Source organism: Bubalus bubalis, chromosome 21 (genome assembly GCF_019923935.1).
Source record: "Bubalus bubalis isolate 160015118507 breed Murrah chromosome 21, NDDB_SH_1, whole genome shotgun sequence".
NCBI classification, from domain to species: domain Eukaryota; kingdom Metazoa; phylum Chordata; class Mammalia; order Artiodactyla; family Bovidae; genus Bubalus; species Bubalus bubalis.
Genome location: NC_059177.1, coordinates 44,213,436 through 44,226,876, shown reverse-complemented (window position 1 = coordinate 44,226,876; position 13,441 = coordinate 44,213,436). Strand labels below are relative to the sequence as shown.

The following is a 13,441-nucleotide window of genomic DNA, read 5'->3' as shown; positions in this document are numbered from 1 at the left end:
TCTGCCATACATCAAGATGAATAAACCACAGGTGTACATATGTCCCCTCCCTCTCAAATCTACCCCCCACCTCCCACTTGATAATCTACTTTAATAAAAGGAAAAGTATTTATTATCAAGCACATTCCAGGGGGGAAAAATAGCTCTGATCAAAGAAAAAAATGAACGTATCTGAAAAACAAATCACAAAACAATGAAATACTTTGCATTACTAAATCACTTTTTCCATTTACATATCAACAAATTGTTAGTTTATAAAAATCAAGTGTACTGAATAATTGCAAATTATTAACGTACAATGCAAACATTTTCAAAATACTTTTTATAAAATGAGTTCACTTACCTTATACCGATCAACCATCAGAAATGCATACGATTCTGAAAGTTCTTTATCCAAACGACCATCAAACTTCAGTTCTCTTCGCTTTTCTGTAAACTAAATGAAATTAAATCTGTAACAATGCCTTAGCACATGCCTATATTGTTCAAGTGAAGAGTTTCAGGAATTTTATTTCTCAGAAATTCCAGATCAGCACTTCCTTGGTGGTCCAGTCATTAGGACTCTGGACTTCCACTGCTGGGTACCCAATTATGATCCCTGGTCTGGGAACTAAGATCCCACAAGCTGTGAGGCACAGCAAAAAAATTTCAAACCTACCAAAATGGAAATTATCTTTTCTCTCCCTGAAATTTCTGCACTTCATTTTTCCCTCATTATAATTGGCTCTTTAGTCTTAAAATATAGTCAAATAAGCCTCTAGTGCTGAACAATTTTAACGAAAATTCTATTAAAATCTCATCACACTTTTTTTTTTAAAAAGCTGCAATGTTTCTTCAATGCTGCCACGGGCTTTTTCTAGTTGTGGCGAAAGCAGGGGCTACTCTTCTAGTGGAACTTCTCACTGCGGTGGCTTCTCTTGTTGCAGAGCACAGGCTCTAGGGCACTCAGGCTTCGGGAGCTGTGGCTCTCCAGCTCTTCAGAGCAGCTCAATAGTTGTGGCACATGGGTTTAGCTGCCTTATGGCATGTATGATCTTTCTGTACAAGAGATCGAACCTGTGTCCCTCTGCACTGGAAGGCTGATTCTTAACCACTGGACCACCAGGAAGTCCCTCCCATGGATTTTTAAGTTCATATTTTGATTATCTTTGGATTTCTTGTTTTATCTGACATGGTGCATAGCATATAGTTGTTTTCATCGCTGAGTGGTGTCTGATTCTTTATGACTACATGGACTGTAGTCCGCCAGGCTTCTCTGTCCATGGGCTTTCCCAGGCAAGAATACTGGAGAGGGCTGCCATTTCCTTCTCCAGGGGGATCTTCTCGACCCAGGGATCGAACAGACGTCTCCTGCATTAACATGCAGATTATTTAACACTGAGCCACCAGGGATGACCCACTGCATATAGTAGGTGGCTTAATAAATCTTTGTTTAATGACCAACTTCTAGACTATAAACTCAATTAGAACAAGGAAAAATGTTTCATTTCTTTGCAACTGTATTCTCAGTGCCAAGTACATAAGCCATGCTTCATACCCATAAGAATGACTTGGTCTAAGTACATCTGAACTGTAAGTCACCCTAAACTGCTAGCGTTCACATTTAGATACATAGAGATATGGAGCCTGTATCTAACAGATGTACATGGCAATATTCAGGCTATTACTGATCTTCAATAATATAATGAAGTTTTAGACTAAATTTTCATATAAATTAACAAATAATCCCTATCATATCATGAAACTACATCAAACTACCAAGGTTTTACTTTTCTCTGGGAGCCAGTAACATTTAGCTACTTTAGGGATCCTTTCAAAGTTAAATACTGATAGCACTGGATTTACCATTTTTTTTTTTTTTAACCAATTTTAAAAGTACAAAATTAATAGCATTTCATGTACATGAGAAAGCAGTATACACATCAAATGTTTCCAAACATATCATTTGTATTAACTCCAAGATTATTATGGCTTTTCCTAAACCGAAACTCAAACAGTATTCTAATCTGTACGTGAAACTTTAATTCACTACCTAAAAGGCTCAAATACTTCCCTGTGTTCTCACTTTCTCACTAAGAATTTCTACGAATGATATTAAATTCAATTCAATTACCTGGCAATAATTAAGGGAAAAATTAAACATCCTAAAAATAAACGCACCTTGGAACTTAAGACACAACACACTCTTAAGAGATTCCACTTAACTAACATGTGCTTGAAAGATCAAAAAGCCTCCTGATGAATTTACAATAAAGCCATTAAACAGTAAGTTATCACTACGTTTAAGATTCATTTTTAGTAAAAGTTATTTTATACAATCACATTAATTTATTAACACACAGATAAAATGCAGTGCAATATCAACACTGTTTAGGGGAAAAAACACGTCATTTAAACTTGTTTTTCCCTTTCATAATTTGGCTTTCCTAAGAACTTCAGCTTTTTTTAAAAAAAGTAAAACAATACCAAGCTATTAACTGGTTCTGAAGAATCTTACAAAAGGCACAATCGAAAACATACCTCCTTTTCCAAAAGCTCGTTATGTATCAAGCAAGCACGCCTGTAGTTAAAATTTGCTACTGAAGTTGGTTCAAGGTAAGATGAGTGGAGAATATTTAAAACATCTTCAAATTCCCGAGAGCCTGGAGTTAATGGCTGAAAAAGTGCTAAAATGAAAAACAGTATTAATTTTAAAATTCCATCTTAAAAGTAGTTTCTTACATTTTTGTGGCTTTTATATAACTTATAAATATACTGAAAAAATTATCAGGGCTATCCTATTTTGTGAAGTGCAAAAGACAGTTAATTGAAGAAAAAGTCTAGCTGCCTATTACTTGGGTGTTTTGTGACATGTAAAAGAAACACTGATTAATTCATTGAAGAAAAAACTCTATAGGAATGCGCATCTGGCATTACACATGCAGAAAAGGAAGTTACAATTTGGCAAAACCTAGCAGATGCTACACTAGGCAACCTAAACTACTTAAAGACGCCTGTGTATATTACTCATAAGAAGCTGTGCATAAACTCAAACTACCTCAACTCTTATTTTATGTTACACATATGTCTAGGACCATTTATTTCAGCAAATTAAATGCTTACGCCATAAGTAAAAGCATAAAAACACCTAAGCCATTTAGGTGTCTATAGAATAAAATTATTCTACATGGTTTTTAAAACTAACGTTAGAATAACATGTTGCATCCATTAGCTTCTTGTATTAACAACATAAAGTGGGAGGATATCTACTATGAAAATTTGGTGAAATGGAAAGATGTGGGACTTTGGAGTCAAACCTGGACACAAATATCAGCTCTAGTATTTACTGGCTTTGTGAGAGACCCCAGGCAAACCAACTTAACCAAGTAAGCTCATTACTTTCTTCAGTAAAAAGGAGAACTCGAGCTATCCTAATAACCACTACGATGCCATACACCCATATAAGACAACACTTGGAAAAGCTCTAAGCACAGCATCTGGTGCAAAGTAAGATGGTAAAAGTTTTTATTCCCCACTTGGCCAACTACTACACACTCCCTTTAATTTAAAAAAATACTTAAATATTCAATCTGTTCTTCAATCAGGAGGCTAATAACCTCAAATTTCCACCTTGTGGATGAAATAATGTGACATAAACTTCAAACATCAAGTCTACATATATATATACATTTTCCCCAAACTAAAAATAACCACTTTCATTGTTATTCACAGAACAGATGTTATATGCTATTACCTTAATTTCTTTCAAGATACTATTTATAAAGAATCAATAAATGTCAATCAAAATACCTTTAGGCCACTACTGGAAACAGTGTTCCACTTGTACTTAAGAGTAGCTGTTTCTACTGTATTCTCTATTCAGTTATTAAGCTTTACAGGACATAATGTCAAAGGATATATCCATTCATTTACCAAACAATGTATATATTACAAAAGTTTCTGTAAAAGCAGTAGTTTTCAATGAGAGAATGTGTGCAGAACAAACGATCCCAACTACTTCAGAATTACACACTAAAAAAGCGAGAGGTGGGTATAAAATCAACATTACTTATAATAATGCAACAAAGACACCAGGAGTAAACAGGGAGGGGGCGGACACTCAAAAAGAACTATTACATGCAAAAAAGTGTCCTATAATCAAATTTATAGCAGATGGATATACTCAATCATCTATTCATTGCAAGCTCCAAGACAGAAGGAACTATAACTGCCTTGTTCATTCCCTTTACTTGGGGCACTGGCCCCAAGTTGAATGAATGAGGAAGCGAGTAAAAAAAAAAAAGAGAATAAAATTTGTCAAGTTTTTTATACTAAATACAAATATGTTCTAAACTACCAAAATATGATTGTTTTCATCGTAAATTAGGTCTCACAAATTCAACAATTCAGTGATTTATAAAGCAAAATGAAAGCTCAAAAAACAGCGAGAAATCCATTCTCTCAATTCAAATCTGTTTTACAGAATGTTGTAGGAGAAAATGTTTTATCTTTGTGTCTATCCCCAACTAAACTGGAAAAACTTGTGAGGAAAAACAGCATGTGGAGTAGTTTTTATAGGCTTTCACATCCAAAATAAGCCAAGCATGATTTTTAAAGATGGATTTTATACATGATTGATTATGTTTCTAAACTAACAAGTGCCTTCAGGTATCTAAAAATGTGATAAAAAGAAGTATCAAGTGGCTTTAAAATTCTATGATATTTTACTAATCTACATAAAAGAAATTTTTTTTAAAAGATATTACAACACTATTTCTACCATCAATCTAACCAAAAGCGAAAGATATCAGTTAAATCATAAAAATGTATATAGAAACTAACTCTCAAATCACTCTCTAAAAAGTACTTAACATTTGTTTCATTCCAAAGCAATGTCCTAGAGTCACCTCAAATGTACTCAAGTAGTCTGCCCATGTGAAAACACTAGTGAAATTTTTTTTTTAAACAGAAAAAATGTGCAAGATTTTAGGTCTAACAAGAAATACTTGTACCCTAAGTATTTCAAATGTCTCAACTGGCTTTAGTAGTTAGGCTAGAGTTATAATTTCTAATTTTTATTCCCAATTATCACTTTCAGAAGAATAAAATTTTGCTATAACTATTTTTACAGATTTCAAGTCAATGTGCTAGTAATGGCAGTTCAGAAATATAAAATGTTCTGAAAGTACATTCCCTGGTGGTCTATCTGTCCTTAATAACCACTGAAGCATGTATGTGATCAACACATACTGTCAATTCTTTTAAAGAAAACATACAGATGTCACAGTATCATCATCTGAGGCAATAATAAATCAATGACTACCCAAATGGGGAACAGAACATTTTCTATATTAATCACCAATTTCACATTAGGAAGTCAGTATCCCATATAATATTCTCCAGATTCTGACGATTTTTGAGTTTAACTGTTAATGGCTCATTATTCCTTTTCAGGTATGTACTAATAGCTTTATATACATTATCTCATTTAATCACCAAAATCACCCTATGAAGTTCAATATGGCTATTTCACAAATGAAACTGAGCTAACACTTAACTTGGCCCAAGGTTAATATATGAATAAGGCAGGTGGAATTCAAAATAGGCTCCCTAGCTGCAAATCTGTATCCTGAACTGTAAGTAAAAGAAAAGATGTAAATGGGTATATAAGAGCTGAAACCAATCATTCCAAGAGCTGGAAAAACACAATTATTTCCTTATTTTAGATCAAGAAATTGTATTAGCTATATGGATACTAGCTATAAAAAAAAAATTTTGATGTCTAGCATGTTCTTTCTACCCTCTTGTCTGCTTTTAACTCTAATTTCTTAATATTTTTCTCATTTAATGCATTTAACAGGGTCAAAAGCCATAACTAACACCCTTTGTTTGGTTTATAAAGGTTAACTAACAGCAGTCATAATTCTTCTAGACATTAGGAATACATAATTTTGCTCATATACAGGCTTTCCAACCATCTGTTATCAGAAAGATAAGTTACTGAGTTGACTTCTGATTTAACAAGGTTTCTCTATTGACAAAACAGATTATAAATGTGTTTCATCATTTCTTTTCCCCTCCTTCCTGGCCACACCACGTGGCATGTAGGATCTACATTCCCAACCAGGAATTGAACCTGTGCCCCTTGCAGTGGATGCAGTGTCTTAAGCACTGAAGCACCAGGGAAGTCCCTTTTATAGATGTGTTTTTATGGGATTCAAGGAAAGAGTTAGAAAGGTACTTGGAGATACATAGTTCAAATAAGGAAATTGATTATACCATCATATCAGAACTAGAATATTTTATATTATTTGCAGCATACAAAACATATTAAACATACTAAGAATTCAATGTTAAATTTAAGTAACTGGGATATAAAATTAAGATCATCAAATAGGAGCTTTGTTTCTCAGCCAAAGAAACATTTTTCCTCAACTACTTTATTAACTTATTTAGTATTAATGCCAATCTTTGTGTTTGTATTAAGTGAATGTAAAAAAAAAATTATATATATACACACACACACACACACACACACACACACACACACCTAAGTGTAAAAACAAGCTAAACTTTTAAAATAAGATGGACCAATATTATAAAAATATACCAATGGAAAATATAAAATATACATTTCAACTTACAGTAATTCATGGAAGAAAAGGAAATAAGAGTAGGCTGGCAATCACATTGGTCTGCAATTCTCTCTGAATCCATCTCTGATGTCTACTAATGACTAAAATACAATGAATATCCATTTGTTCCTCACATTTTAAAAATCACACTTCTCCGGTCTAATAAAAGTACTACAGACATAATACTGTAGGAATGGATGATTCATCTTTAAATCACAATTGACACATTAAGTGTAGAATTAAGAATGAACATTCTAGCAGAATTCTAGAGGTAACAAACATGAAACTTGACCATTTTGGACTGGGGAATATGTCAAAGAGTTTACCTCCGTTACTTAGAATTTGTATGCTCCTATCAAATGTTTTCGGAGAAGGCAATGGCACCCCACTCCAGTACTCTTGCCTGGAAAATCCCATGGATGGAGGAGCCTGGTAAGCTGCAGTCCATGGGGTCGCTAAGAGTTGGACACGATTGAGCGACTTCACTTTTCACTTTCATGCACTGGAGAAGGAAATGGCAACCCCCTCCAGTTTTCTTGCCTGGAGAATACCAGGGACAGGGGAGCCTGGTGGGCTGCCGTCTATGGGGTCACACAGAGTCGGACACGACTGAAGCGACTTAGCAGCAGCAGCATCAAATGTTTTATGTGGATGACTGAATTCTGCCTATACTTTACTGCTCAGATTTACTTCTACCTATGGAAACCTGTGGTACTTGGAACCAAGTCATTCATATAAAACTTAAAAACATCATGCAAATTTCCTTAAGACACTTAATCCCAAAGTCTTCAAAAAGATAATTCCAAATTTTGTGGGAAAAGATGGGGATTTGGGAGAACTGGATATTAATTCTCCTAAACTAAACCAGTATGGACACAAATGCATGAGATCATTTAGTTTGTGATGCACCTGCAAGAGAGGCAGGTGCGTGAGAGCAGTTAATCTTGTTCCCTACATACAGCACTAACCAACAAACATCTTCCAGAAAGTCAATCATCACTACGTCACTTCCCAAGAACTTTGAACAGAAAAATTATGTCAATTACTGATTTTGAGGACTTACATTACTAGATTCTAGAGTAAAAGAAGGCAACAGTGAAACACCCACTGAGGAAATGCAATTCTACAATTTGTTAAAACGTAACAGTGCCTCCTTATAGTGCAGAGAGTAGCCTGTCCAGTAAGTAAAAAGAATTAACAAATAATCATAAAGTAAAATTTTACTCTAGTCAACAGATCACTTAATCTGTCAGCACTGATTACATGTGTTAATTTTTTAATGAACATAATTTGTCAATCTGAAAATTTCCCAGGATGAAGACATACTAAACATCACTAAATTTAATAGTTGTTAATTTAAAAAAAAAACACCGTAACTTTTCTATAATGAAAAAGAAATAAGTATTTTATGCCTAGGTTCAAACTCCAACTCCACCTTTTACTAGCTATGTGACCTTGGGCAAGTTATTTACCTCAGTAGTTCACTTTCCTCATCTGTAAAATGGGAACAGCACTTAACACATAGGATTACTTAGATTTAATTAACACATATAAACCGCTTAGAACAGCGCCTACAACTTACTAAGCACTATGAAGTATTTGCAATATTATCACTTAATTAGAATGGCAGTATTTTAATGTTCTGCTACTGTGAAGACCAAGAAAAGGCAAGTTCTACTTAAAAAAGTTTATCTTTAAGTTACCAAGAATACAAGTCCTAATTTTTATTTTTACTGGAAAAGCAGTCACAAGCAAAGTCCTGCCATATTAAAATACGAATGCAACAGAATCTTTGATACAGAAAAGTTCAAGAAGCGGTATCTAGGGACTTCCCTGGTGGTCCAGTGGCTAAAACTACAGGCTCCCAATGCCGGAGGCCTGGGTTCGATCCCTGGTCAGGGAAACAGATCCCACATGCTGCAACTAAGAGTTCACATGCTACAACTAAGAGCTGGCACAGCCAAACAGAAAAATAAATATTAAAAAATTTAAAAAAAAAAAAAAAAAGAGGTATCTAATATTCATGATAAAAGACTCAGATGACCAGCATGAATACCTAGCCAAATTCTATACATAAGTGTTACCTTTCAAGTCTCCCAAGAGGGTATTATTTGGGGATCAAGCGTGAAACTAGCAGAACCTACTGCACTGTTTCTGATAAAAGCTGTTTTTTTGTTTGTTTGTTTTTTTAATGAAAAGTTGATTTTTTCTATGAAATTCCATCACCAAGTATTAACTCCCTTCATGTTGGGCAGGATGAAGTCCATGATGGTAAAAACTAATTTAAGTTTTAAAAGCTCTATTTAAATTGCTATTGCACTATTTGAACAGCTGCTGCTCGGTGTAAAAATATTTACACAAGTTAAAAATTATTCATTTTCATTAAACATGAAAAAAGTTTACGTTATACTTTCCTTACCAAAACCTTCCTGAGAGGAGAAAGGTAACAGCCTCTGCCTCTAAGTGAAAATGGAAACTATCAATTTTCCCCAAGGGAGCATGAGACTCTGGGGAGAAAATGAGGTTTTATACTTCTTAATTCCTCAATTATATCTTTTAGTGTGTTCAAATGAAATCTATTTTAGAGCAGCCTCTGGACATATTTTAAAAAAAACCACACACACACAAGCCAACAGTTCCTAGTACCATCCCACATTTCAAACAGAACAGGGGTTTTAGGCCAATTTTCTGGTCCTATGAGAAGTTAAAATGAGGTACATCGTGCCTTATGTTTTGGTTAAAACTTTTTAGAAAACGGACTGCAAAACTGTATCAAGCTAAAAAAAAAAAAATTAAAAACGGGAAAAGTTCAAGCTATTTCAAACATACAATCAAGAGCCCATCTAAATCTACTCTTAACCTATTCTCTACCAATTTATAATTTAGGCTGAAATATATTTTCCTCATACTGACTATACATCTTAACTAAATAAACCAAAAGAATTGATGATCCTGACCCTTGAAGAATCCTCTTGAACCCTGACATCTATTACATTAACTCAAAAGATATTTCTAGAAACAGTCCTCATGCTAGCGGATTTAACTTCATCTTTCTCAGCCTGGTTTCTCACACCAAGAATTCCCTTGGCTTTCTCATCCAAACAGAAATTAACAACTTGACTTTTTTGTCCGTATGTTACTGACAAAAGGTTATCAATTTCAGTTGTGCAAATGTAGCTGTTGTGCACGTGCACAGAGGAAGCACATGCTTCACTCAAGATTCTCTTTACCAAGACTCAAGCTACAAGTAAAAAACGTTTACTACAAATAAGAAAATTCCTATTACTTTTCAAAGTAAATCTGAAAAACGGAACCACACTAAAACAAAGAAAAAAAACCTGCTTAAATTGACTAAATCCAGGCAGAGCACCCAAAATCACTGGATGGTCAAAAATTGTATTCTAAAAACAGAAAACGGTAATTTCCTCCATGAGAAAGGTGTCACAATATGGCATAAAATTTTAGAAACGTAACGCTGTTAATACGTTGTTAATGTAACTGTTCCCATTTTTGTTCCACGAACCAGACTGTATCTCTCAAAAATTTTTTTCCTGAAGTTCTCTCATTTGCAAAATCAAGTCGGTGACTCTTGGGCAAAAGCTGACCTCTATTTTTTTCATAGGGAAATTACTGCACCAAGAACCTACCTTCCCCATCTTTTCGAATACAACGAAAAACAAACTAAGGCTTGGATTTAAAGACAGCCCTATCTAGCGCTTCAAAAACAGGGCGGGGGAAAAAAAAACTACATGGAAATGAAGTGTGATGGAAAACAGCAGTGTGCATGAATCACATCTAACGGAGATTTCTAAACAAGGGAAGACGCTGACATCGATCAAATTTCAAGTAGACATAGAGCTGAAGAATTTCCACAGGGAGAAGCGCTTGTGGTCCTCGCAATGCAATGGCCTTGGAGAAAGCCCCAGAATCCATGGCCACGGGTTATTTCCACATTGAGACTTCTCAGAAGCATCTTTAGAGGAGGACACATCAGCTTCTCTGCCTTCAGGGGCTGGGAAGGAGGGGCGCCGAGCACCATCTTTCCTCTCTGGGAGCTGCAGCCTTACGGACAAGCTTCAAAATAGCTACTTCCAACTTCCACGGGGAGAAGGGGAGCAGGGAGCGTGATTCCACCGCTTTCCTCTCGCACCAAGCGCAGCAGCTGGGCGGCCGAGGCTGTGAGGGGACAGGCGGCTGGCGCTGCATGCGTGTTTACGTGTCTCGGATGGGTGTGGGAAGGAGACAGAGAGGTTCTAATGAAAAGATGGAGGGGAGAGAGAAAGAGGGGTTGGGAAAGAGGGGAAGCACCACCTTTCTTTTCTCTGCTCTTCCTGGGGATCTGAAAACTCCTCCTAATGGGTCTTTCGGGCTCTTCGGGGCCTTTGGGCAGTGCAGCCGCGCCCGCCTCAGGGGAGTCCTGAGGCTGCTCGTGGCAGAGGCTCGGGGCGGCCTCGGAAGCCGTGGTCTCCTCAGGCCCGGCGCCGCCGCCGGGCTCCGCGATGCTGAGGCCGCCGCCATTTTGTGGGGAGGACTCAAGCTCCGGAAGCGTCTGCTTCATCTCGTCGTCTCCGCCGCCACTTTCCCAGTTCGCGTCCGTCGGCGGAGAGACCTCCGCCTCCGCAGCAGTCGCCATCGCGCCGGCGTGAGGAGCTCCGGGAAGCTTCGGCCGACAAGGTCGACGGGGGTGGGGGGAAGGGGCGGCGGGCCGGCCTCGCCGCCAAGCTGCTCTCAGCCCACCGACCCCCTTCCCCCCGTGGCCGCGGGCCGCTATCCCCGCCCAGCAGCCTCTCAGGGGCCCTAAAACGGGCGCCCCAACCGTGCCTCCCGGCCCCGGGAGCCGCTCCTCGCTCGGGCAGTTCTTCAGCCGGCCCCCACCACTCAACGTGCTGGCGTCGGGGCCTGGAGGGGGCGTGGCCATCACGGAGCGCTCCGCCAATGAAGACGCGGCGCCCGCCTCCGCGGGTGCGGATAGACGGCGCCAGGGGGCGGAGTCTCGGAGCGCCCGAGCCCGCCAAAAGGGGCGACCGCAACGCCCGACGAGTACCTCGACGCCGCTCCGCCTGCGGGTTAGATGGGTCTCATGGCGAGCTGCGAGATCCCGGAGCGCGTTCAGCCAGTGCTGCAGGCGAGGGAGGCGTGCTGCGCCAAGTCCTGGGAACGCAGGCGTCGCCTTTTTCCGGGCAAGATTACCTCGCTTCTCCGCGCACGACTTGCCACGGCCAGAACCGGATAAAGGCAGTGGTTGTGGGTTGATTTCTGGCTTTGTGAAATATTTGCATGCATATATAAAGGCTTGAAGTGGTGATATGATAGTGACTGCAACGATAAGAGCCTGAAAGCTACGGGACCCGCTTCAATGACGTGTTATTCCCACTGGATCTTACATTTTTACAACAGATTACTCCCACCCGCCCCCCTATTTTTATCTAGAAGGGTTAGAACCAGTGGCACGCCTCCAGCAAGCTGTAAATTCCTTGGTCCTTTGATTTGACTTCACAGCCTAATGTTAACAGGATTTGGTTCTGGGGAGCTTGAGAAGGGCTACTAGCTTTTAGATTTTCCATTGCTGTTTCAGTTTTCCTATAGCTAGTGTATATTAGAGAAAAATACAAACATTTGCAGCTACGTTAAAAGATACACAGCAAGGGATCGTTTTACCTTAAAACAACTAGACAAGTTAGAAGGCCTTTAAAATAGCTTATGCTGGTTAGGTTGAAACTATTTGGGCAATGGTGAATACAGAAATTATTTCTTGCGTTCTTTCTATATGCTAGGCACTGTACCTAGCGATTTATTTATACTATGTACATTAAATCCTCACAACAGATGTTAGGGAGATGCTATTATGCACAATTTAAAATAAGTGTTGCAGTTAGGAGTATGGAATTAATAGAAACACACTATATATCAAATAGATAAACAAGAAGGATTTACTGTATAGCACATGGAATTCAGTATCTTGTAACCCATTATAGAGAAGAATCTGTAAATTAACTACAGTTAATTTACTACAGTTGTAAATCAACTATATAGATAAGAGATAAAATGTTGCAGAACAGAACAAATTTTAATAAAATGAGAATCTGAAGCCAGGTCTATTTAACTCTAAATAAAGTACTAGCCCTTGCCTGCTTTTTTTTTTTTTAACTTTTAACTGGAGGATAATTACTTTACAATATTCTATTGGTTTCTGCCATATATAAAAATGAATTAGCCATAGGTATACTTATGTCCCCTCCCTCTTGAACAACCCTCCCACTGCCTGCTTCTCTTAAGATCTAACATTCACAGCAGCTCTGTATCTTTATGCATTTTATATATGGAGAAATGAGGGTTGACATTTTGCTCCATCTCCAAGCAGTAGGATCAGGATTGGGGCCCATATCTCTATGCTCAAACTCCAGGAGTTGACTGACTAAATGTGTAATGATAATAAAACCCTAGGCCTTGCCAGTGGCTGCTACTTAAAGAGCATTCCTAAGGACAATAGCAAAATTGGATTCCAATGTCCTGTGATAAATATCCTATCTGTTTCACATCTTATAAGAAAAGCTGCTCATGACTTGCCCAACCTATTTGAATAAGCTCGGTATATCATAGGAAAGTGAGTATAATATAAAACAATTATTTCTCTTAGTAAATAGTTAACGTAAAAACACATTTTAAAATACTGATAAAAATACTAGGGCCAAGCTGACACAAAAATGCTACGTTATTTTAAGTTAAAAGTTACCCTTGAAGTTGGAAGAAAAGGCTTTACTTGATAGTAGAGGCTACAGGAGATCAGAAACTCAGGTGTTAGGGTACCTAAAAGGTAATTTTGTTGT

The 13,441-nt window shown here is 37.8% G+C and overlaps 1 protein-coding gene across 4 annotated transcripts in view; it reads right to left on the bottom strand.

The window, feature by feature from the left end:
• Positions 1 to 11,525, bottom strand: part of TASOR (transcription activation suppressor) — a 49,317-nt gene extending 37,792 nt beyond the window's left edge. For 3 of the 4 annotated variants that reach the window (XM_006071698.3, XM_025272116.2, XM_025272118.2), the window contains exons 1-3: positions 10,926 to 11,524; positions 2,521 to 2,666; positions 344 to 436 (exon numbers count right to left, since the gene is read on the bottom strand). In XM_006071698.3, coding sequence (XP_006071760.1) covers positions 344 to 436; positions 2,521 to 2,666; positions 10,926 to 11,247 — 561 coding nt within the window. In that variant the 5' untranslated portion in view covers positions 11,248 to 11,524. Of the gene's footprint in view, positions 1 to 343; positions 437 to 2,520; positions 2,667 to 10,925 lie in introns of all 4 variants that reach the window. The other variant, XM_025272115.2, reaches the window with a different exon arrangement.
• Between the last annotated feature and the right edge of the window lie 1,916 nt (positions 11,526 to 13,441).